At 39.0% G+C, this 27,059-nt stretch overlaps 3 protein-coding genes across 5 annotated transcripts in view; 2 read left to right on the forward strand and 1 right to left on the reverse strand.

Annotated features, from left to right (window-relative positions):
- Nucleotides 1-27,059, forward strand: part of LOC106085715 (serine/threonine-protein kinase tousled-like 1) — a 593,262-nt gene that overhangs the window by 88,721 nt on the left and 477,482 nt on the right. The gene's annotated exons all lie outside the window — the stretch shown is intronic.
- LOC131996648 (uncharacterized) lies at nucleotides 2,987-4,465 on the forward strand. The gene is made up of 2 exons (XM_059366271.1): nucleotides 2,987-3,485; nucleotides 3,542-4,465. The coding sequence occupies exons 1-2, from the start codon at nucleotides 3,472-3,474 to the stop codon at nucleotides 4,317-4,319; spliced, it is 792 nt and encodes a 263-aa protein (XP_059222254.1). The 5' UTR covers nucleotides 2,987-3,471; the 3' UTR covers nucleotides 4,320-4,465.
- LOC131996647 (putative nuclease HARBI1) lies at nucleotides 4,364-5,936 on the reverse strand. 3 transcript variants are annotated; one of them, XM_059366269.1, is made up of 4 exons: nucleotides 5,585-5,936; nucleotides 5,087-5,510; nucleotides 4,883-5,027; nucleotides 4,364-4,825 (listed from the first exon to the last, which is right to left on the reverse strand). In XM_059366269.1, the coding sequence occupies exons 1-4, from the start codon at nucleotides 5,707-5,709 to the stop codon at nucleotides 4,440-4,442; spliced, it is 1,080 nt and encodes a 359-aa protein (XP_059222252.1). In that variant the 5' UTR covers nucleotides 5,710-5,936; the 3' UTR covers nucleotides 4,364-4,439. The 3 variants fall into 3 exon arrangements, with proteins under 3 accessions (XP_059222252.1, XP_059222251.1, XP_059222250.1); XM_059366268.1 differs by having other exon boundaries at nucleotides 5,090-5,528; XM_059366267.1 differs by having other exon boundaries at nucleotides 5,087-5,528.

Below are 27,059 nucleotides of genomic sequence, written 5' to 3' on the forward strand. Positions count from 1 at the left end.
CTTTTATTGGCTCAAGATCTTAAATGGAGAGATCGGTCTAAATAGCAGCTATATTCAAATCTGAACCGATCTGGGTCAAATAGCAGAATGATGTCGAAGGCCTTAGCACAACTCACTGTTCCAAATGTTGGCAAAATCGTACAACAAATGCGCATTTTATGGGCCCATGACGCTTAATCGAGAGATCTGTCTATAGGACAGCTATATTCAAATCTGGACCGATCTCGGCCAAATTGCAAAAAGATGTCGAAAGGTCTTACACAACTCACTGTCTCAAATGTCGGTAAAATCGTACAACAAATGCGCTTTTTATTGGCTCAAGACCTCAAATCGCGAGATCGGTCTATATGGCAGCTATATCCGAATCTGGACCGATCGAGACCAAATTGAAGAAGAATATCGAAAGGCCTAACACAACTCACTGTCCCAAATTTCTGCAAAATCGGATAATAAATGCCGCCTTTATTGGCCTAAGACCCTCAATCGGATCGGTCTATATGGGGGCTATATCAAGATATAGTCCGATATAGCACATCTTCGAACTTAACCTGTCTATGGACAAAAAAAGAATCTGCGCAAAGTTTCAGCTCAACATCTCTTTCTTCAAAGATTGTAACGTGATTTCAACAGACAGACGGACGGACACCGCTTGATTGTCTTAGATTTTTACGACGATCAAGAATATATTGGGTTGCCCAAAAAGTAATTGCGGATTTTTTAAAAGAAAGTAAATGCATTTTTAATAAAACTTAGAATGAACTTTAATCAAATATACTTTTTTTACACTTATTTCTAAAGCAAGCTAAAAGTAACAGCTGATAACCGACAGAAGAAAGAATGCAATTACATAGTCACAAGCTGTGAAAAAATTTGTCAACGCCGACTATATGAAAAATCCGCAATTACTTTTTGGGCAACCCAATATATACTTTACTAGCTGACCCGGGCCCGCTCCGCTGCGCCTTCTATTACTTTATAAGGAACAAAATTTTCCTTGGAATATTTATTTTCGACAATTAAAGAGCTTTTAGTGAAACACCATGCTATGAAAATAGTATATCGCTTGACTAACAGTTTAACAATATAAGTGCCTTTATCTGAATCCCATATGATCTTTATTGGTCTACGAATTTAAGTTTGGATGCAAGGTGTACTCCATTCTTAAAATACTTTATTTCAGCCCGATATTCTCATGATGTTTGATTTAAGGGTGTTTTCGGGGGTGAGGTGGTCTCCCAGACACTTATGCCCTGAAAAAATATCAGCATCGTGCTCTACTCTGAAATATCATTTTCTTAAACCCCATATTGCAATTGGTTTTGAGGGGAGTTTACAGGATGAGGCGTCTCCCAAACACATGGCCTCAAGATTGGTTATCAAATTCGTTTTCTAATCTCAAATGCCTTTCATTTCAGTCACATATTGGCATGGTCGAAAAATTTTTACCCTTTGGGGGTGTTTTGGCGAAGGGATGATGCCCCTTAATACATGGTCCTACATTTGGATATCAAATTCGTATTCTACTCCCAAATACCTTTATTGGAGCCCCATATTGCGATGGTCAGTAAAAAATTGCTGTTTGTGGGGTATTTTGGAAAAGGGGTAGACCCCTAGAAAATTGGTCCAGAAAGTGAATATCAATTCTTGCTCTACTCCCCAATACCTTTCATTTAAGCTCCACATTGACTTAGTCGGTTAATATGCCCGATTTAGGGGTGTTTTGGGCATTGGGGTGGTCCCCCAAAATCTAAGCCCGGAAAATATATCAGCAACGTGCTCTACATTTATTTAAACCCCAAATTGCCATTGGTCTTAAAATTGGATATCAAATTCGTTTTCTAATCTCATTTAAAATCCCTATTGCAAAAGTCAGCAAATATGTCCGTTTTGGGGTATTGGCTCTAAAAACTATGAATATTCAGTTCCCCTCTCTTTAAGACCCAAATTGTCTTGGTGAGCAAATACGTCCTATTAGGGGGTTGTTTTGTTGGTGGGAAGTCCCGTAGACAGTTGGTCCCTAATGTTGATATCACATACGTGGTCTACTCCCAAATACCTTTCATTTGAACCATATATTGGCATGGTCCGCAAACATGACCGGCTTGGGGGTGTTTTTAAGGATGGGCGGCCTCTAAGTGAGTTGGTCTTAAAAATATATATCAGATTCGTGTTCTACTCTAAAACCCCATTTATTTGTATTGCAATAGTCATCAAATACTTCCTATTTGGATGGTCTTGTGGGGGTGGGGTGGCCCCATAGACACTTTTCCCGAATATTGATATCAGATTCGTGCTTTACTCTCAAAGACCTTTCATTTGAGCCCCATATTGCTATGGTCGTAAATTTGTCCCCTTTGGGGGATGATTTTGGGGAGAGGCGCGCCCCCAAACACTTGGTCCCATATTTTGATATCAGATTCGTATTCTACATTCAAATACCTTTTATTTAAGCCCCATATTCCCATGGTCAATAAATAAGTCCTGTTTGGGGGTGTTTTGGGGAAGGGGTGGACCCACTGCAAGTGGTCGCACATTTGGATATTAGATTCGTATTCTACTCGCAAATACCTTTCATTTGAGTCCCATATTGCCATGGTCGGTAAATGTGTCCGATTTAGGGGTGTTTTGGGGATTGGGGTGGTCCCCCTAGCACTTCGTTCGACAAATGGATATCAGATACGTTTTCTTATCGTAAATACCTTTCATTTGAGTCCCATATTGTCGTGATTGGTTTAAATATATGTTTGGTAAGTTTTAGGATGGGGCGGCCCCCCCTAGGTACCCCATCCGAAATTTGGATACCACATTTTTATTTTTAGGGTACTATGTGAGTGCACACAAAATTTTGCTTAAATCGCATCACCCATCTTGGAGATCTGGCGTTTCTGAAAATTAGGGTAAGCGGGAGGGTCTAATGCTAATCTAGTCATTCCGTTTGTAACACCTCGAAATATTGATATAGGGCCCCATAAAGTATATACAATCAGCCTTATTACGGTTGTCGAAGACGTAGTCGAATGTCGATTTTTTTGGAAAACGGTACTACGGTTGTCGAAAATGTACAATCTGTTACAATTTTCGTAACACGGAAGACGAAAACGACTGTCAATGTTGGCTAAAACAGTCGATCAATTTTTTCCATACGACTAGAGACGTCGCCGCATTCAATTGACAACAATTGTTAGCCGTTGGTTTCATCCGCTAACACGCCGTTAACTAATTTTAAATTTAACACATTTTTTTGACATTTTATATTCGACAATAAATAAATATAACAAAATTGTATAAAATAAATTATTTATCTATTTTTAACATTGGGTAAATTTGCGGTATTTTACCAAGAAAACTTTTATCTTATGTCGACCGCTGATATAAAGTTTATGTCGCCGTCACTTGTTTTGTGTCAGTTGTCGCCGTAAAAATGAACAATCAGTCGTCGTTTTCTGAATATATTCACATTTGTTTACAAAGATGAGCTGCAAAATGTAAGTATTTGTGTTTTGTGAGAAAATTCATTTAATTAATTATTTATTTATTCCAGGAATAAAATAACCACGCAACAACAGTTTGCAAAAATGATGGAATTGTTGGAGGCAAATCCAAATCTTGCGCGTGCGTACCACAGCGGCCTACATAAAGTAAATACCAAGGAGGAATGGGCGAAAATTGCCATTGAATTAAATTCCATTGGGCCTCCCATGCGCCAAGGTACGGAATGGATGAAGGTGTGGGCAGACTTCAAATGTAATTTGAAAAAGAAGCTGCTGCACAACAAGGCAGAATGCCGTGCAACGGGAGGAGGGCCACACAAACAATTTGTGCTGACGACAGTGGAGGAAGCTGCCTCAAGTTTGCTGCAGCTAGACTCCATAGTAAATTCGGATGGAGAAATTGGAGTCTCAAATACTCCACTTAAGTCCAGCTATTGCCCTATGGACACCACAAAGGAAAATGAGAGTAGTGAGTATATCTCGACACCGCGAATTCGGAAAAAAGTGGAAACAAAGGCTGACAAGACAGAGAAGACTGCGCTGCTGGAAAACCAGCTAAAAGTCCAAACCGAGCTATACTCTCAAGTGAAGGACTCTCTACAAAATGTGGAGAGATACAATAGAAAAATCTTCAAAATTAAAGAAGAAGAGCTTAAAATTTACAAAGCTGCAGAAAAAAGGGAAGAAGAAAAGTTTTTATTATATAAAAAGGAGTTAAAGAGCAAAGAAGACTTCAGAAATAAATTGCTAAAAGCAAGAACGGAGGAAATCGAAATAAAAAAAAGGCGAATAGAGCTGGATGAATGGAAGAGCGGCATTCGGGAGTAATTTGCTGATCTCATTTAGTTTTTAACTTGAAAAGACTGAACTAATGTAATTTGTTTTGTGTTCCTTTTTTATTTTATTTTATAATCTAAGTGCCTGAAGTACCTTTTATTTTAAATAACTTTAATAAATATCCAAAGACTGCATAATTCTCCTTCTTATATTTAAAGCAGTGGCGTCTTCGCTAGTTTCATTGAGGTTCGACATTGCTTCATTGCTAGGAATTTCTGTGCTTTCATTGGGCTCAACTGCGGATTCAATTTTGTAATGAATACATATGTTATGCAAAGCAGCACAAACAGAAGTAATTTTTCCAGCCATTTTCGGTTTATAATGCAGTTGCCTCGCTCCTAAAATACATCGAAAACGATTTTTGAGGACACCAATTGTACGCTCCACTACATTTCTAGCTTGTGAATGTATGTAATTAAAGCGGCTTTCTGCAGTTCCGTCTTCCGCTGACCTGAATGGAGTTATCAAGTAGGGTTCAAGAGGGTAGCCTGCATCTCCTACAAAATATGACAAATTTATGTTGGTTTTCACTATAAAAACAAAATGTTTAATACCAAGCAGCCATGTATTAGTTTCGCCATTTAAATAGTTGGTCTTTAGAAACTCTTTTAAGTCGCTTGTATTCCACACCAATGAATCGTGAACTGAGCCGGGATGATTGGGGGATATATATCTGATTCTAAGTTTATGGTCGCAAACCTGTAATGAAATCTTTGAAATAGACTACGACTCTTATTTAAAATAGGATTTTGGTTTACCACGGTAGCATTTAAACTATAAAATCCTTTTCGATTATAATATTTAAATCTTTCACCAACTCCTGGAGCCAAAATTTTGATATGCGTTCCATCTATGCATCCAATAATGCCGGGAAATTTAAACTTTTTATAAAAATAATCCTTTATTTCAAACTTTTCCACTTCCGTCATTCTAACCGATATCCATTTTGGACAAATTTCACTGTGCATTGCATCAATGCATTCTGTAAAAATTTTGCTTACAGAAGACTGTGAAAGCCCAACATTATAGTCGTTGCCAGCTCCTTTTTGGTAACTGCCTTCAGCAAGTATGCGCAATGTTACCGCCAACTTCAATTCTTTGGGAACAGCAGACGACTTTATTGGGTCTTGCAATTTACCCGATATGCTTTCCAAGACGTATTTAAAAGCATCTTTATTCAATCTAAAAAGGCCAATGAAACTTAAGTGCAGATAGGGATTATAAATTTTAACTCATTTCTCAATTTCAAAACTTACTTTGAATTGGGCATTGCAAATATGTCCGAATTCTGTCTTATTTCCTTACGCAAAGCACTCATATCACATTCTGTATATGCCTCGTCGTCTTCATCCGAAGAAAAAAAATGTCCCAAACTTAACATATTTGTTTTATTATATTTATTTTATTTTATATTGAGAAAATTTCAATGTTGCCTTTGGCGGACAATTATGTAAAAAGTAAACATTGTTTTGACAGTATAGCACATCTTTTACTTTTCAATCTATTACAAAATAACAAGAGTCGAAAAAGTTACATAATACCAAAAATAATCGAAATCGACAACGACTTCGACTGCTCTCGATTTTCGTCTTCGACAACCGTAATAAGGCTGAATATATTCTTGATCGTCTCGACATTGTGAGTTGAACTAGCCATGTCCGTCCGTTTGTCGAAATCGCGATAGCGGTCGCACGCGTAAAGCTAGCCCTTGAAATTTTGCACAGATACTTAGTATTGATGTAGGTCATTGGTAATTGCAAATGAGCCATATCGGTTCAGATGTAGACGTAGCTCCCATATAAACCGGTCTCCCGATTTGACTTCTTGAGCCCCTGGAAGTCGCATTTTTTTCCGATTTGGCTGAAATTTTGCACGTAGTGTTTTGTTATGACTTCCAACAATTGTGCCATGAACGGTCCAAATCGGTCTTTAACCTGTTATAGCTCCCATATAAACCATTCTCCCGATTTGACTTCTTGAGCCCTTAGAAGCCGCAATTTTTGTCCGATTTGGCTAAAATTTTGCACATAGTGTTCTGTTATGACTTTCAACAAAGTACGATCCAAATTTGGCAAGAATCTGATATAGCTCCCATAAAACCAATTTCTCGATTTGACTTCTTGAGTCCAATTTGGCTGAAATTTTGCATATAGTGTTCTGTTATGACTTTACTTGTTTTTCTTTGCCATTTGAGGCGTTGTTGCACACACTATTAATTTCTTTTTAAATAAACCCAGAAACAAATGATTTTGGTGGCTTGTAAACAGTACATTGGTTGGCCACCGTAGCGCAGAGGTTAGCATGTCCGCCTATGACGCTGAACGCCTGGGTTCAAATCCTGGCAGGAACATCAGAAAATTATTCAGCAGTGGTTTTCCCCTTCTAATGCTGGCGATATTTGTGAGGTACTTTGCCATGTAAAAACTTCTCCCCATAGAGGTGTCTCTCTGCGGCACGCCGTTCGGACTCGGCTATAAAATGGAGGTCCCTTATCATTATAGCTTTAATTTTAATTGGACAGCACTCAAATATTTTAAAGGTTTGGTAATTTTTTGGTTTCGTTTTCGTGGCTTAAACACCGTGCTACCGAACTGCTCTTTCCTGTCATAGATTCAAATCCATATGTATGTAGCCCTTTGGTAAATAAGCAAAAAAATAATATAAGTTCAAATGACATTCAGCAAGGAGTAAAACGTATTTGCACTTTTACACTCATATAACAATATTCTAACAAACACACATGTACGTATGTATGTATTAGGTTATATATTTATACAAGTGTTTTTTTTTTAACTACCCAACTCTTTGCAAATACTTTGAGAAAGTCTTCTTCAATGCAAATTTTTTTGTAATATGTATTTTTTTGTTAATAAAGCCTTTTTGGTTGCCACAAAAGAGATGATATATACAATATTTTATTATCCTTTCATATACGCCCACTCTAGGGGTTGCTTTTGTGGCCATTGTTGTGGGTGGGAATGGAAGGCATTGATGGGTGAGGAACATGAGAAACAAAAAAAGTGTATAAAAGTATATATTCTGATTTTTTTTTATTATTGAAATAGATGTAGATGATATATCCCAGCACACAATGTGCGTACGGAGAAAATAAGTTGCTTACAGGTTAAGAGATTTCAAATATTGAAATTTTCCCTAAAGACCAAGTTTCCATGAAGTTTTCTCTAAAGACCAAATTTCCGTGAAATTTTCTCTTAAGGCAAAATTTCCGTGAATTTTTCTCTTAAAACAAAATTTACATGAAATTTTCTTTAAAGACAAAGTTTTCGTGAAATTTTCTCCTTGAAATTTTCCTGAAATGTTCTCCAAATTTTTCTCCAAAGACAAAATTTCCGTGAAATTTTATCTTAAGACAAAGTTTTCTTGAAATGTTCTCTAAAGATAAAATTTTCCTGAAATTTTTCTTCAAGTACAAAATTTCCACGAATTTTTCTCCAAAGACAAAATTTTTGTGAAAATTTCTCCAAAGACAAAATTTCCGTGAAATTTTTTCCAAAGACAAAATTTTTGTGAAATTTCCTCCAAAGACAAAATTAAAAAAAAAAAAAATAACAAATTACAAATTACAAGGTTTCCTTGAAATTTCCCAAATATCTCCAAAGACGAAATGAATATCTCCAAAGACAAAATTGTTGTGAAAATTTCTCCAAAGACAAAATTAAAAAAAAAAAATAACAAATTACAAATTACAAGGTTTCCTTGAAATTTCCCAAATATCTCCAAAGACGAAATAAATATCTCCAAAGACAAAATTGTTGTGAAAATTTCTCCAAAGACAAAATTAAAAAAAAAAAAAATAACAAATTACAAGGTTTCCTTGAAATTTCCCAAATATCTCCAAAGACGAAATGAATATCTCCAAAGACGAAATTGTTGTGAAATTTCCTCCAAAGACAAAATTAAAAAAAAAAAAAATAACAAATTACAAATTACAAGGTTTCCTTGAAATTTCCCAAATATCTCCAAAGACGAAATGAATATCTCCAAAGACAAAATTTTTGTGAAATTTCCTCCAAAGACAAAATTAAAAAAAAAAAAATAACAAATTACAAATTACAAGGTTTCCTTGAAATTTCCCAAATATCTCCAAAGACGAAATGAATATCTCCAAAGACAAAATTGTTGTGAAAATTTCTCCAAAGACAAAATTTCCATGAATTTTTTTCCAAAAACAACATTTTTTTTGAAATTTGAAATTTTCTCCAAAGACAAAATTTCCGTGAAATTTTATCTTAAGACAAAGTTTCCTTGAAATGTTGTCTAAAGATAAAATTTTCCTGAAATTTTTCTTCAAAGACAAAATTTCCATGAATTTTTCTCCAAAGACAATATTTTTGTGAAAATTTCTCCAAAGACAAAATTTTTGTGAAATTTTCTCCAAAGACAAAATTTTTGTGAAATTTTTTCCAAAGACAAAATTTCAATAAAATTTTCTCCAAAGGCAACATTTCCATTAAATTTTCCCATAAGGCAAAATTTCCGTGAACTTTTCTTAAAGACAAGGTTTCCTTGAAAATTCCCAAATTCTCCAAAGACGAAATGAATATCTCCAAAGACAAAATTTTTGTGAAAATTTCTCCAAAATATCCATGAATTTTTCTCCAAAGACAAAATTATTGTGAAATTTTCTCCAAATACAAAATTTCCATGAAATTTTCTTTTAAGGCAAAATTTTCTGTGAAATTTTCTCTTAGAGCAAAATTTCCGTGAAATTTTCTTCAAAGACAAAAATTCATAGAAATTTTCTCCAAAGATAAAATTTTTGTGAAATTTTCTCCAAAGACAACATTTCTATGACATTTTATCTTAAGACAAAGTTTCCTTTGGCACAACTTCCTCTTAAGGCCAAATTTCCTTGAAATTTTCCTGAAATATTCTCCAAAGACAAAATTTCCGTGGAATTTTACCTTAGGGCAAAGTTTCCTTAAAATGTTCTTCTCTAAAGACAAAATTTTCCTGAAATATTCTCCAAAGACAAAATTTCCATGAATTTTTCTCCAAAGACAAAACTTTTGTACAAATTTCTCCAAAGACAAAATTTCCGTGAAATTTTATCTTAAGACAAAGTTTCCTTAAAATGTTCTCCAAAGACAAAATTTTCCTGAAATATTCTCCAGAGATAAAATTTCCATGAATTTTTCTCCAAAGACAAAATTTCCATGAATTTTTCTCCAATGACCAAAATTTCCGTAAAATTTCCTCCAACGACAAAATTTTCGTGAAATTTTCTCTTAAGGCAAAATTTTCTTGAAATTTTCTCTTTTCTCTCCATGGATTTGACTTCTGGAGCTCTTAGAAACCTCAGTTTTTGTACGAATTGGGTGAAATTTTGAAAGTGAAGTTCACTCGTGTCCTTCAAGAACCCAATATTCAACCTGAACGAACAAAGCACGCTTTTTTTTGTTCAATATATGTATGTATGCTGCATTCTTTCACGGGATATTTTATTTTTCTTTAGCCATTTGAGGCGTTGTTGCAGTTTTATGTGTGGACCACCATCATGGCGTTTAACAACGCTACCAGTGTCATTACAACGGATTATAATACGATACACAAACATTTTGTTGACTTTCAGGTGTTTAAGTTCGCCAACAATAGCCAATTGCGATTTGTTAGCCAAATACAGGTTTTTTTCAGGGACGCTACAAAAATAGACCGATAAGGACAGCAAACCACCACATATTTTTTGTCGCTCTTTTGACATTTCTCTTCAGTAAGATTTGTCATTTTGTGTCGGAAAGATACACGAACCAAAAACGAGTCGAAATTACCGAATATATGAATAATATAAGACAAAATTGTCCAGAAATTTTCTCCTAAGGCAAAATTTTTTTAATATTTTCTCATAAGGCAAAATTTCCGTGAAATTTTCTCTTAAGACGAAATTTTTTTAAAATTTTCTCTAGAAAAAATTTTCCTAAAATTTTCTCCACACACAAAATTTCCATAGATTTTTCTCTAAAGACAGATTTTTCATAAAATTTTATCCAAAGACAAAATTTTCGTGAAATTTTTACTTTAAACACAAAGTTTCCGTTAAAATTTCTCTAGAGACGAAATTTACAATAAAATGGTCTCTAAAGACAACATTTTTCAGATATTTTGTCCAAAGACAAAATTTTCATAAATGACAAAATTTTCTTTAAAGACATAATTTCCATGAAATTTTCTCCAAAGACTAAATGTCCCTGAAATGTTCTCTTTAGACCAAATTTCCATGCATTTTTCATGGAATTTTCCCTATAATTTTTTTGCTGGGTAATATTTTGTGTACCCCCAGTACTTTGTTCCCATGCAATCCATTTACAACTTTATAAAATTGTTTGTACATATTTGCGTGTGCATGAGTGCTCACTCACGTCTGTATTTAAGAGAATATTTTCATGCTAGGCTTTAAGAATGCAGGCACAAAATGTTATTATGCATAAAATGAAAGGAATACTGAAAGAGAAAAATGTTATTACATTTTGAATATAAATAAATAAAATACATACCCCATTGAAGCAGACACACACACACACACAAGCACACACATATACGAACAACTATAGACATTTTTATTCAACAAATTGGATATGGACGATGTGTTAAGGACTTTATTGCATTCGCCAAGGGTTGGACAGAGCCATAGCCAGTCCTTAACAGCCAACGAAATCATGAAGGGAAATAGATAAAATTGAAATATATCTACAAAAATCTACTATTTGAAATGGGTTGTTATTAGAATTGAAAAATTTGGTTGTGCCTAAGGGTTACGGTTCTAACAAAGGATAAGATTCGATTAATCTCAATTTGCATGGGAAAACCTAACAAATGTTTTAAAGATAGTAGAATATAAGAAAAAAGCAAGCATTAATATAAGAAAAAATTAAGCATTAAGTTCAGCCGGTCGTACTTTGGATACCCACCACCTCGGAAATATATATATAACACATTTCGTAATAATCCGGTGACAAATGCATTATTTATGCCCCATATTGGTCTTTTTGATAGCTATATCCAAATATAGACCGATGTGAACCATTTACGACACGCATGTGGAAATGCCTAACATCATTCAATCAGTCAATGTGTAAAATGTCAGCGAAATAGGGGTCAAGACTTAAAATCTAGAGATGGGTCTATATGGCAGCTATATCCAAATCTGAACCAAAATGAAAAGGGATGTCGAAGGGCCTAACACAACTAACTGTCCCAAATTTCGGCGAAATCGGACAATAAATGTGCCTTTTACGGCCCCAAGACCTTAAATCGGCGGATCGGTCTATATGGCAGCTAAATACAAATCTAGACCGATCTGGTCCAAATGGAAGAAGGATGTTTTAGAGTCTAAAACAACTCATTGTTCCAAATTTTGGCAAAATAAGACAATAAATGCCCCTTTTGTAGGACCAAGAGCTTAAATCGAGAGATCGGTCTATATGGCAGCTATATCCAAATCTGGACCGATCTGGACCAATTTGCAGAAAGATGTCGAGGGGCCTAGCACAATTCACTGTCCCAAATTTCGGCAACATCTGGCAATAAATGTGCCTTTTATGGCCCGAAAACCTGAAATCGAGAGATCAGTCTACATGGCAACTATATTCAAACCTAGACCGATCTAGGCCCAATTGAAGAAAGATGTCGAGTGGCCTAACACAGCTCATTGTCCCAAATTTCGGCGAATACGGACAATAAATACGCCTTTTACGGGCCCAACACCTTAAATCGAGAGATCGGTCTATATGGCAGCTATATCCAAATCTAGACCGATCTGGGCCAAATTGAAGACGGATATCGAAGAGCCGAACACAACTCACTGTCCCAAATTTCGACGAAATCGGACAATAAATGCGCCTTTTACGGGCCCAAGACCTTAAATCGAGAGATCGGTCTATATGGCAGCTATTTCCAAATCTGGACCGATCTGAGCCAAATTGCAGAAGAATAACGAGGGGCCTAACACAACTCACTGTCCCAAATTTCGGCGAAATCGAACAATAAATCCGCTTTTTATGGACCCAAAACCTTAAATCGAAAGATCGGTCTATATGGCAGCTATATTCAAATCTGGACCCATCTGGGCCAAATTGAAGAAGGATGACGAAGGCTCTAACACAACTCACTATCCCAAATTTCGACGAAATCGGACAATAAATGCGCCTTTTGCGGGCCCAAGACCTTAAATCGAGAGATCAGCTGTTTCCAAATCTGGACCGATCTGAGCCAAATTGCAGAAGAATAACGAGGGGCCTAACACAACTCACTATCCCAAATTTCGGCGACATCGGACAATAAATGCGCCTTTTGTGGAACCAAAACCTTAAATCGAGAGATTGGTCTATATGGCAACTCCCTGTCCCGAATTTCAGCAAAATCGGTTAATAAATGTGGCTTTTATAGGCCTAAGACCCTGAATCGACGGATCGGTCTATATGGCATCTATATCTAAATCTGAACCGATTGAAGAAGGAAGTTGAGAAGTATGTTAGGCCATAACTCACTGTCCCAAATTTCAGCAAAATCGAATAATAAAGGTAAATCGGCGGATCGGTCTATATGGGGGCTATATCAAGATATAGTCCGATATAGCCCATCTTCGAACTTAACCTGCCTATAGGCAAAAAAATAATCTTTGCAAGTTTCAGCTCAATATCTCTATTTTTAAAGACTGTACCATGATTTCAACAGACAGACGGACAGAAGGACGGACATGGCTAGATCGTCTTAGATTTTTACGTCGATCAAGGAAATGGATTTGGATATACCCCCGTACTTTGGTGGTGGGTATAAAATTTTAATCCAAAACGGATCCCACCATAAAAGATGCAGCGATGTGCAAGTAAGTGATTCTCACGACTCACAAAAAATATCACGGCTCACGAAAAAACCACAAATTAGGTGGATAAGGTTGAAGGGCACGGGACTATCAACCTCGGTTTAGCCTCTTCACTCGGAGACCTTAGGCCAATTGTGTTTACCTTAGAAAAAGTAGAAGAGAAAATGGGGAAAAATGTTATACACATACACCTCAGAACGATACAAGCCATCAAATACTTACTTACATTAATTGGCTCTGATAGAACATTTGTTCCACTAGCCGAACGTGGAATAGCGTTCCAAGCACCTCCATCTACTGCGCTCATTTTAAATCTCTGACACCAAGTTTCGAGATGTCTCCCACCACTTGATCTTTCCATGGGGCTTTTGGTCTTCCCGGTTAGCGTGCACCTTCTTCATCCATTCTGACAACATGACGTAGCAAACGCAGCTGTTGTATTTTGATGCGTGTAACTATGCTGTCGTCAACAGCTCATACAGCTCGTGGTTCATACGACGCCTATATTCTCCATTAACGCAAACTGGTCCATATATTTTACGAAGAATCTTTCTCTCAAATACTCCAAGTACTGCCTCGTCTGCTTTCACAAGTACCCATGCCTCAGAACCATATAACAACACGGGTAGTACAAGACTTCAAATAAGCAGAGAAAAACGAAAATAACACATAAGACAAGAAGAAACAACTCACATGGAGAGAGTATGGTCCAATTCATCCCTTTCAGAATTCCAGAATAAGCAGAAGACTAAGAGCCTGTAAAAACTTCAGGCTCGGAACTCACTGTTTCACTCTACTCACTTGGGGAACTCCCTGTTTCACTCTACGGTGCTTCGCCTTCTTATCCCCAAATTCCTCAAATGACTGGCGACCACGCAGATACGTGATGCCGATGTCCTCAAATAGTTTGGCATGGCTGACCGTGTCGAATGCCTTCGATAGATCCAGTGCCTCGTGGGCCGTCTTATGACGTGGCCTGGGATGATTGAAGCCACAGCAAATGTGTGTGGTGATGGCATGCAAAGCAGTTGTTGTGTCCCATGATGATGTTCGGCAACGGGAGGAAAAATGCCTCAAGCGTCTTTGCTACTGGTGAGAGAAGGGAGATCAGTTTTTATGACTTCCCCAAACTTGGGTCCTTTCCAGACTTCAGTAGCGGGATCACTCTGCCCATTTTCCAGACATCGGGAACTATAAGAGTGTTCAAAGTTTGAGAACAGTAGTAAGGTACTCAACTCCAGGTAAATCCAGATTATTCAGCAGGAGATTAGAGATTCCGGCGGGGCCCAACATCTTGGATGATTTGGCGCCACGGATGTCAATTGTATCTTCGTCCACGGTCAATTGTGATGGCTGTCCATCGGCTTGGAGGCTATGGATACGGCGAATGGCTCTTCTCCTTGCCCTAACTCTCTTAGGGTGCACAATAAATTGACGGTTGAACAACCTGGCGCATCTCTTCGGATCAGTTACGGTTATTTCGCCAAAAGTGACTGAGGTCCTGTCATCCCGTCTAACGGGGTTCGAAAGTGACTTAACAGTAGACCACAGTTTACACCGGTGCCTAAGTTACATTGCTCCAGGTGTTCCAGCCACAAATTCCGCTTATGTTAGTTGACTACCCTGTTTATTTCCAGATTCAGCTCGCTAATTCTGGGGTTAGCGGGGTCCATACCACGAACTCCATCGCGCTCTTCTGCGAGTACCAATGCTAGCGCCGGGAAATTGGGCCGCTCTTGGAATATTCGACCTGCTGGTATAAAGCGAGCGGCTGCTGCATTAATGATGTCTCGGAATTTCCTCTCGGCCTCTAGCACATCAGAGGGGGGTGGCAGTTTACTGAAGCGGCGATTGGTATACTCTCTGAAGCCATCACAATCGGCCTTCTTATGATTGATAAACGTCCGGCGCTCAGAGGTTTTGAAGTCGGGTTGTCGGTCGATGGTGAGAATTATGGGGAAGGTGGTCTGACCCCAAAGAGATGACAGCTTGCCAGGTTATGTCACTCAGGAGATCAGGGGATGTAATGGAGATGTCTGGCTAGCTGCTGCACCTCCTCGTAATCCTAGTGGGGGCATCCTCATTCACCGTGCAAAACGTGGAGCTTTCAATCTGCTCTGCCAAAGCTATGCCACGCTGGTCGTTACTTAGGGGAGAATACCAAGACATGTGATGCGCATTAAAGTCCCCTAGGAGCAGACGATTATGGCCAGATAACAACCCACTTATGTCGGGGTTGTAAGCCTGGCCGTTAATCGGCAGTACCGGACTGGACTGCTATCCCCATGCATTCCCTGTAGGGGTCACTAGCGCCATGCACAAGCGAGATAGGTCTATATTGCACGGAATTTGTGTATTACGAAGACCAATCCCCCACCTCCATTCCTTGAGCGATCCTTACATAGCACATTTTAACCATGAAAACTGTGCAAGCTGCAGGTGTGGGTTAGCTTTGTCTCCTGGATCGCTGCGACCAATATGCTCTTCCGACTCATAAAGTCCACAAACTCATTGATCCTGCCACGAAGTCCGTGGCAGTTTAACTGCGAAAACGATACACCTCCCGGCACTGGCCTGGCAATATTTGGGCTGGCTTGCCAGGGGCTTCACATAGTCAGACGACGAGGACGCAGAAGGCGACGATGACGACGCTTGTGACCCACTGCTGGCTATGTTCGCACAGCACCTTGCGACATAACCAGTATGACTATACTCCCGCAGTGAAGTGAGGCCAGAGCAAGATCGGAAATGTACCCACTCCATGTACCGGTTACACCTCACCGACACCGACCGATGATGAAGGCGGTTCTGGCAAACCGAACAGAACCAGGGTCCGGGGTTCTTTTCAGTCCCGGCACGGACCAGAAGCATGCGGAGAAGGCACTTCGGAATGTGCCTCTCCCATGACGAAAAAAGACGAACACGTACACTGAGGCGGCAGCCCTTGCCGATGAGGATTCCATCGGGTGAATCCGGTGCGTACAACCGGCTGCCAAGCGAGCGTGTATGGCACGTTGCGTAGAAACAATTGAGCGACCGTTAGAAAAGAAACTCTCAATGGCAAAGGCAACTGAGTGGAGAGAGAAACAAACTTGGCGACTTTCCCCTCCAGATGGGCCCCCTATGAACCCCCTCACCTGTCGGTAGTTTTTATACTCTCCACCATAGGATGGGGGGTATACTAATTTCGTCATTCTGTTTGTAACTACTCGATATATTCGTCTGAGACCCCATAAAGTATATATATTCTTGATCGTCGCGACATTTTATGTCGATCTAGCCATGTCCGTCCGTCTGTCCGTCCGTCCGTCTGTCCGTCCGTCTGTCTGTCGAAAGCACGCCAACTTCCGAAGGAGTAAAGCTAGCCGCTTGAAATTTTGCACAAACACTTCTTATTAGTGTAGGTCGGTTGGTATTCTAAATGGGCCATATCGGTCCATGTTTTGATATAGCTGCCATATAAACCGATCTTGGGTCTTGACTTCTTGAGCCTCTAGAGTGCGCAATTCTTATCCGATTGGGATGAAATTTTGCACGACGTGTTTTGCTATGATATCCAATAACTGCGCCAAGTATGGTTCACATCGGTCCATAACCTGATATAGCTGCCATATAAACCGATCTTGGGTCTTGACTTCTTGAGCCTCTAGAGTGCGCAATTCTTAACCTATTGGGATGCAATTTTGCACGACGTGTTTTGTTATGATATCCAACAACTGTGCCAAGTATTGTTCACATCGGTCCATAACCTGATATAGCTGCCATATAAACCGATCTTGGGTCTTGACTTCTTGAGCCTCTAGTGTGCGCAATTCTTATCCGATTGGAATGAAATTTTGCACGACGTGTTTTGCTATGATATCCAATAACTGCGCCAAGTATGGTTCACATCGGTCCATAACCTGATATAGCTGCCATATAAACCGATCTTGGGTCTTGACTTCTTGAGCCTCTAGAGTGCGCAATTCTTATCCGATTGGGATGCAATTTTGCACGACGTGTTTTGTTATGATATCCAACATCTGTGCCAAGTATTGTTCACATCGGTCCATAACCTGATATAGCTGCCATATAAACCGATCTTGGGTCTTGACTTCTTGAGCCTCTAGAGTGCGCAATTCTTATCCGATTGGGATGCAATTTTGCACGACGTGTTTTGCTATGATATCCAATAACTGTGCCAAGTATGGTTCACATCGGTCCATAACCTGATATAGCTGCCATATAAACCGATCTTGGGTCTTGACTTCTTGAGCCTCTAGAGTGCGCAATTCTTATCCGATTGGAATGAAATTTTGCACGACGTGTTTTGTTATGATATCCAATAACTGTGCCAAGTATGGTTCACATCGGTCCATAACCTGATATAGCTGCCATATAAACCGATCTTGGGTCTTGACTTCTTGAGCCTCTAGAGTGCGCAATTCTTATCCGATTGGAATGAAATTTTGCACGACGTGTTTTGCTATGATATCCAATAACTGTGCCAAGTATGGTTCAAATCGGTCCATAACCTGATGTAGCTGCCATATAAACCGATCTTGGGTTTTGACTTCTTGGGCCTCTAGAGAGCGCAATTCTTATCCGATTTGCTTGAAATTTTGTACAACGGATCCTCTCATGACCATCAACATACGTGTTTATTATGGTCTGAAACGGTCTATAGCCCGATAAAGCTCCAATATAAATCGATCTCTCTATTTTATTTTTTTAAGCCCCCAAAGGGCGCAATTCTTATTCGAATTGGCTGACATTTTATACAGGTATCCAACATATAATTTAATTGTGGTCTAAACCGGATCATATCTTGATATCACTCTAATAGCAGAGCAAATCTTTTCTTATATAATTTTTTGCCTAAGAAGAGATGCCGGGAAAAGAACTCGACAAATGCGCTCCATGGTGGAGGGTATATAAGATTCGGCCCGGCCGAACTTAGCACGCTTTTACTTGTTTCAAATAAGTAAGTTTCTGTGGGGCACCCTGTTACCCCCGTTCCTTAATGAAATGTTCATGGACAAATTTGCATTTGCAAAAGTCAACTCTTCACGCCAATAGTTTTGCAAATAGCTTTCGAAAAAAATTGTTCATACATAAAATAATGGCTCATGGAAACATATTTTTCCTTCATTGCTTTCATATTTTAGCCTACAGCCATTTTAATTTATTTCGCAATGCACACAAAGAGCGTAAAGCATTTATATTTTTCGCCGTCGGCAAAATATGTGACTCAGTATTACAATTTCCATTGAGTTCCGGTGTGAGTTTTGCGCTTTTCTGTGGCAAAAAGGCCAAAAACAGCCGCAACGATTTCAGTAGAAAAGATATCAGGGCTTTTAAACATGAATCCTTGTAGTATGTAGCCCACAAAGCTATGGACGCATGCAAAATATGGTCATCTCAAATACACATACACACACACACACACATATATACGACGATACCACAAATCCTCCGTTCGTTTATGGAAATTCAATGGTATTGGATTATTAGACAAATATTTTGGGATTTTCATCGTTGAAAAGTTGAGTGTTTGTGCAGCATCACCGTTAGATGTCGTGGTTGCTATCTGCCACAAAAAGACCAATGCAGCAGTATGCCACCAATATGAGGTTTCATGGCCGCCGGGATAATTCTTGATGCAGGTTGACATGCATACCATAACTATTGTTCTGTTAGCTTAGTTTCTGTGATGTTTTTGTGTATACCCAACTCATAACTTAATTTTATGTTAGCACATTTCAGGTAAAATTTGGATGTTATGCATATCGAAGATACATAAATGGTTCAAAGCTTTGCGAATATGCAGAGTTTGTTTTTGGCTTTGCATTGCGTGGAAAACATTGATATTGGAAATTCCATGGAAACATCAGCCTTGGAATGCAATTTTGAAATGGCGAGAAACTCTACAGTTGGATTTAATGTAGCAGTGAATTTATTTTATAAACAAGTCTGAAAGGTGTGCTAAGCTTCATTTTAGAATCTCTTAAAACTTGGCTGAAATACTTTTGTATTCCACCGTCTCAGCTCGTCTGCTAAATCTGGCTAGAATCTGGACGCCTGGATTCAAATACTGGCTAGAACATTAAAAAGTGTGGTTTCTGCGGTAGTTATCCCTTCATTAATGCTGGAAATTGACCCTCAATGTCAAAAATTGGAGAAGAACGCTCTGTTTCGCCCAAGTAGCTAAGTATGAATGCCTTCTAGACAGATTTAGCAGACGAGCTGGCGTATATGCCTCATTAATGTACAAACTGCGGTTTTAAATAGTTTAACGGGTAATCCATCGGCACCTGCTGCTGTGTTGTTCTTCAGTCGAGGTTTTGCTAGTGGCTATACATTCAAAACCTTGTCGATTAGATGGATGCAAACCGCTGCTGCTACAAGGCTTTGATGCAAAGTGACCCATAATATCCCCGACGTTGGAAGTAACAGAACGTTCTTTTCCAATTTTTGACATTGAAGGACAAATTCCAGCATTAGTGAAGGTATAACTACAGCTGAAACTAATCTTTTTAATGTTCTAGTCAGCATTCGAGTCCAAGCGTCTAGATTCTAGACAGATTTAGCAGACGAGCTGGCGTATATGCCTCATTAATGTACCATCTGCGGTTTTAAATAGTTTAACCGGTAATCCATCGTCACCTGCTGCTGTGTTGTTCTTCAGTCGAGGTTTTGCTAGTGGCTTTACATTCAAAACCTTGTCGATTAGATGGATGCAAACCGCTGCTGCTACAAGGCTTTGATGCAAATCGACCCATAGTATCCCCGACGTTGGAAGTAACAGAACGTTCTTTTCCAATTTTTGACATTGAAGGACAAATTATAGCATTAGTGAAGGTATAACTTCCGCTTAAACTAATCTTTTTAATGTTCTAGTCAGCATTCGAGTCCAAGCGTCCAGATTCTAGACAGATTTAGCAGACGAGCTGGCGTATATGCCTCATTAATGTACCATCTGCGGTTTTAAATAGTTTAACGGGTAATCCATCGGCACCTGCTGCTGTGTTGTTCTTCAGTCGAGGTATTGCTAGTGGCTTTACATTCAAAACCTTGTCGATTAGGTGGATGCAAACCGGTGCTGCTACAAGGCTTTAATGCAAATCGACCCATAATATCCCCGACGTTGGAAGTAACAGAACGTTCTTTTCCAATTTTTGACATTGAGGGACAAATTCCAGCATCAGTGAAGGTATAACTTCCGCTTAAACCAATCTTTTTAATGTTCTTGTCAGCATTCGGATACAAGCGTCCAGATTCTAGACAGATTTAGCAGACGAGCTGGCGTATATGCCTCATTAATGTATCATCTGCGGTTTTAAATAGTTTAACGGGTAATCCATCGCCACCTGCTGCTGTGTTGTTCTTCAGTCGAGGTTTTGCTAGTGGCTATACATTCAAAATCTTGTCGATTAGATGGATGCAAACCGCTGCTGCTACAAGGCTTTAATGCAAAGTGACCCATAATATCCCCGACGTTGGAAGTAACAGAACGTTCTTTTCCAATTTTTGACATTGAAGGACAAATTCCAGCATTAGTGAAGGTATAACTTCCGCTTAAACTAATCTTTTTAATGTTCTAGTCAGCATTCGAGTCCAAGCGTCCAGATTCTAGACAGATTTAGCAGACGAGCTGGCGTATATGCCTCTTTAATGTACCATCTGCGGTTTTAAATAGTTTAACGGGTAATCTATCGGCACCTGCTGCTGTGTTGTTCTTCAGTCGAGGTATTGCTAGTGGCTTTACATTCAAAACCTTGTCGATTAGGTGGATGCAAACCGGTGCTGCTACAAGGCTTTAATGCAAATCGACCCATAATATCCCCGACGTTGGAAGTAACAGAACGTTCTTTTCCAATTTTTGACATTGAGGGACAAATTCCAGCATCAGTGAAGGTATAACTTCCGCTTAAACCAATCTTTTTAATGTTCTTGTCAGCATTCGGATACAAGCGTCCAGATTCTAGACAGATTTAGCAGACGAGCTGGCGTATATGCCTCATTAATGTATCATCTGCGGTTTTAAATAGTTTAACGGGTAATCCATCGGCACCTGCTGCTGTGTTGTTCTACGGTCGAGGTATTGCTAGTGGCTTTACATTCAAAACCTTGTCGATTAGATGGATGCAAACCGCTGCTGCTACAAGGCTTTGATGCAAATCGACCCATAATATCCCCGACGTTGGAAGTAACAGAACGTTCTTTTCCAATTTTTGACATTGAAGGACAAATTCCAGCATTAGTGAAAGTATAACTTCCGCTTAAACTAATCTTTTTAATGTTCTAGTCAGCATTCGAGTCCAAGCGTCCAGATTCTAGACAGATTTAGCAGACGAGCTGGCGTATATGCCTCATTAATGTACCATCTGCGGTTTTAAATAGTTTAACGGGTAATCCATCGGCACCTGCTGCTGTGTTGTTCTTCAGTCGAGGTATTGCTAGTGGCTTTACATTCAAAACCTTGTCGATTAGGTGGATGCAAACCGGTGCTGCTACAAGGCTTTAATGCAAATCGACCCATAATATCCCCGACGTTGGAAGTAACAGAACGTTCTTTTCCAATTTTTGACATTGAGGGACAAATTCCAGCATCAGTGAAGGTATAACTTCCGCTTAAACCAATCTTTTTAATGTTCTTGTCAGCATTCGGATACAAGCGTCCAGATTCTAGACAGATTTAGCAGACGAGCTGGCGTATATGCCTCATTAATGTATCATCTGCGGTTTTAAATAGTTTAACGGGTAATCCATCGCCACCTGCTGCTGTGTTGTTCTTCAGTCGAGGTTTTGCTAGTGGCTATACATTCAAAACCTTGTCGATTAGATGGATGCAAACCGCTGCTGCTACAAGGCTTTGATGCAAATCGACCCATAATATCCCTGACGTTGGCATAGGCGAGCAGCATGTTTTTTTCTTGTGAGTAGTGTGTCATGCCCATCACATCTCGTAAAATCTTCTTCAAAGCGGTCCCCAAAGTAGCCGACCTAACAAAGAAAACACAACAAATTTGGGGAAATTTTTCATTTTTTTTCATCACTATCTACTTTTAGTGGAGACCACCGTAGCGCAGATGTAAGTATGTCCACCTATGACGCTGATCACTTGGATACGAATATATGCGAGAACATCCCATAAAATGTGCCTATGCAATGTAAAAACTTTTCTCCAAAGAGGTGTCGCACTGCTGTGCGCCGAAGTGTTCATAGGCAAATTTGCATTTGCAATCTCCTTTTAGCTCGATATTTTTCTAGTGATTTTCGATACCCTAAAAGACACCGGTACTTAGAGCGTTGTATGGAAAATATTGGGTTGCCCAAAAAGTAATTGCGGATTTTTTAAAAGAAAGTTAATGCATTTTTAATAAAACTTAGAATGAACTTTAATCAAATATACTTTTTTTACACCTTTTTTCTAAAGCAAGCTAAAAGTAACAACTGATAACTGACAGAAGAAAGAATGCAATTACAGAGTCACAAGCTGTGAAAAAATTTGTCAAAGCCGACTATATGAAAAATCCGCAATTACTTTTTGGGCAACCCAATAGTTTAGGATTTTGTAAGTAGCACGGTATTCCTAACTTAGATTTTTTTTCGAGGCTACTTTTTTAACACTTAGGGCGCACAACAAGCCTATTACTGTGGTGGCATGGGGCGGATTAATATCCGCCGGAGGTAAAGATGTTAAGAAGATCAGAGGGAGTGAATTAATTCTTACACAATTTAAGGAAGGCTAAGCACATAAATCCTTCTTTCGACACTTTGAATAGATGTTTAGCCCAACGGACATTACACTGTATATTCACGCCCAGACTATCAAGAGCTTCTGATTGCTCAACATTTATACCGTTGATCGTAATGGGTCAGAGAATCGTTTGAGTGATAAAATAAACAACACTGAGTCTTCCGTACATTAATCTCTACTATATTCATTCGAACCCACTCAGAAGTGGCCGAGTGTATGGTCCAAAATCCGCTTCTTGTCCTCAATCTCTCGAAGACTTGGCCTATGGTCGAATGAGTACAAATGACAGAGATTACAGTCATCCACAAATGAGTAGATCAAATTCCATGTCTATCTCAACAGATGTTTGATGAAAATAAGAAAAAGAGAAGAAGAAAGGACAGCGACTTGGGGTACACCAGCAGTCGATTTATGATCATTGGATGACGACTGGTATAGTGCGATTTCTATAAAAGCTCGACATAAATCGAAGGAAACCATTACCAGCACAAAGTGTGAGAAGCTTTGATAGTAGTGCACCGTGCCAGACCCTTTCAAATGCCTTGGAAATACCCAGAGCCACAACTTTTGTTGATTTTTTAACATTTGTGTTTGGTTTGATAACATCTGGGTGTTGATTCACTTTTCTGAACCGTAAAAATGATTTCCCATGATTTCCTGTGCAAAACTTCCGCTAAAATCGACCCACCCTAGGTTACATGCCCCCAGTCCTCAGGTCTCTCACAGACATCTGAAGAGCGTTCAGCTTTCTGTTGTCCAGCATCCACGCAGTGTAGCATTGTAAGCCTCTCACTACGCTTAGGCAGGAATTCAAACCTTTACTGAAACACGTTAATCAAACAATTCGCTCATTGCTGGCTGTATAGCTTACAGGGTGACTTTACCACAAACAAAATACTTTTAATACAAAGTTTTTCTTTTATCGTTGCCCAAAAAGTAATTGCGGATTTTTTAAAAGAAAGTAAATGCATTTTTAATAAAACTTAGAATGAACTTTAATCAAATATACTTTTTTTACACTTTTTTTCTAAAGTCAGCTAAAAGTAACAGCTGATAACTGACAGAAGAAAGAATGCAATTACAGAGTCACAAGCTGTGAAAAAATTTGTCAATGCCGACTATATGAAAAATCCGCAATTACTTTTTGGGCAACCCAATATCTTCAACTAAATGTATTTATTGTAAATCCCTTTGCAGCTTCTCCTTCTATAAAAGAACCTTTCTTTTATGTAAAACCAAAAACTCTTTGAATTCAAAAGTGTTTCGATAGCCGCAAATGCATATTCGTTTGCCAGACCAATATTTATTCTCTTGTGTCTATCCTACTAGAGAGAAGAAGTGAGTTTTTGAGCGTATAGCTGGTCTATACGATACGGATAAAAATACTCACAATATTACGTACACACTACTGTGTACGTACACAAGAAAATAATCTCAAGCAAGGCCATGTGGTTCCACATAATTGCAATTGTGTGCTCGTCACTGCTATACCATATTATCGCACAAAATTTTTTCCTTTTTTGGTTTGACTGAGCAAAGAGTCTATATCGATCGAATCTCCTTCTTCTTTCTTTAATTGGCTATGACAGAACATTTGTTCAACTAGCGGAACGTGAAATAGAGTAAATTTTCGGCAAAATCGGCTTATAAATGCGCCTTTTATGGGGCCAAGGCCTTAAATCGAGATATCGATCTATATTGCAGCCACATCTAGATCTGGACCGATCTGGGCCATCTTCAAGAAGTATATTGAGGGGCCTAACATAACTCACTGTCCTAAATTTCAGTGAAATTGAACAAAACATGCGTCTTTTATAGGCCCAAGACCTTAAATTGAGAGATAGGACTATATGGCAATTATATCTACATCTGGACCGATCTGGGCCAAATTGATGAAGTATATCGAAGGGCCTAACACAACTCACTGTTTCAATAAGATAAGAATTGCGCCCTCTAGAAGCTCAAGAAGTCAAACCGAGAGATCGGTTTATATGGCGTCTATATTAGGTTATGGATGGATTTAGACCATATTTGACTCAGTTGTTGGAAGTGGAACCAGAACACTACGTGCAAAACTTAGTCAAATTGGCTAAGAATTGCGCCCTCTAGAGGCCCTCAAGAAGTCAAGACCCCAGTTCGGTTTTAATGGCAGCTATATCAAAACATGGACCGATTTGGTTCATTTACAATCTCAACCGACCTACACTAATAAGTAGTATTTGTACAACATTTCAAGCGCCTAGCTTCTTTACTCCTTCGAAAGTTAGTGTGCTTTCAACAGACAGACAGACGAACGGACATGTCTAGATCGACTTAAAATGTTATAACGATCAAGAATATAATTTCTTTACTAGCCGAACCGGGCTCGCTGCTCTGCGCCTTCTTTCACTCTCTAATATCATTCTAGAGTGGGTACACTTCACCCTGAATGCGAATATCGAATTTGTGCCATTGTAGCTTATGACGCTGAACGCGTTCGAATCCTGGCGAGAACATCGGACAAAGCCGTGTTTATCCCCTCTTAATGTTGGCGACATTTGCGAAGTACAAAGCCATCATGCATGGTCATTTAAAAAATTTTCCCCAAAGAGGTGTCGCACTGCAGGACGTCGTTCGAATTCGTCTATAAAAAAGGTCCCTTATCATTGAGTTTAAGATTGAATCGGGAAGCGCTCATTGATGTGTGAGAATTTGCCCCTTCTCGGTTCCTGGTGGTAATGTTCCTCTTTAGGGTAATGTTCTCATTAGGGGAGCGATGGCACCACAGACATTACGACTTAAATATGAATTTCAAATTCACCTTTGAATATCAAATTCATATTTCGTTCTGCACTTCTAAATCCCTTTAATTTGAGCCCCATATTGTTAAATTTACAGGCAAATATGAACCATTTGGAGGGTGTTTTGGGGCTGGGGCGGCCACCGACACTTTGTACTGAAAATAGATATGAAATCCGTTCTTTATTCCCAACAGAAATAAAGTTCAGTTTAGGGGATGTTTTAGGGCACCGCTTTGCTCCACCTAGACTTGAACGCAAATTTTAATGTCATATTCGTAATGTACTCCCTAATACCATTCATTTGAGTCCCATATAGCCAGGGTCGGCTAATATGCCCATTTAGGGGTTTTTGGGGGTAGGCGACCTCCCATTACTTGGACCTAAAGTTGTATGCCATATTTGTAATCTAATGCCCAATACTTTTCATTTGAGTCCCATATTGACATGAACTTCGAATATATCTGTTTAGAGGAGTTTTGGTTTTAGGGTTGGGGGCCCTCTGGGTACTTACATCCAAATTTTAATACCATATTCGTTTTCTGGTCTCCAATACCTTTCTTTTGATACCCTTATTGTGCCCATCGGACCATTTTCGAATATGGGTGGCGTTGTTGGGGCAAGGGGGAGGGTGCGCCTCCATCTGATATCTAAAAATTATATAGCCCATGTTTCCTTCCAGACAAACATACACAATCTTAGAAAATTTTAAGAAAATCTGTTCAGCCAAGTATCATATAGTCATAATGGGTCTAATGGCGTTTTTGAGGGGTACCGTAACCCCCTATACTTCGATCTGATTTTGTATGTCAGATTCGAAATCTACTCCCGAATACCTTTTATTTGAGCCCCATATTGAAATGAACGTCCAATATGTCCGTTTGGGGGAGTTTTGGGGTCGGGGCGGCCCGATAGGTACTTAGATTCAAATTTTTATATCATATTCATATTCTACTCTCTAATACCTTTCATTTGATACTTATCTTGTCGCGATCGGTCCACTTTTGATTTTGGGTTGTGTTTTTGGCATAAGGGGGAGGGTCCGTCCCCCTTATGATACTGAACAATTATATAGCCTATGTTTCCTTGGAGCCAATCTACATAATATACGAACATTTCGAGAAAATCGGTTCTGCGTTTTTTCAATCTATATGAAACAAACAAACCGAGTCCTATATATCCGTGATTGGCTAATGTGCCAATTTTGGGCGTTTTTGTGGGGGTGGTGTGACCCACTCTACTTCGACATGAATTTGTATGCCAGATTCGTTATCTACTCCTGCATACTTTTCATTTGATACCCATATTGTCCTTATCGATCCACTTTTGATTTTGGGTGGTGTTTTTGGGGTAACGGTGGAGGGTCCGCCCCC

This window comes from Stomoxys calcitrans, chromosome 4 (genome assembly GCF_963082655.1).
Source record: "Stomoxys calcitrans chromosome 4, idStoCalc2.1, whole genome shotgun sequence".
In the NCBI taxonomy this organism is placed as follows: domain Eukaryota; kingdom Metazoa; phylum Arthropoda; class Insecta; order Diptera; family Muscidae; genus Stomoxys; species Stomoxys calcitrans.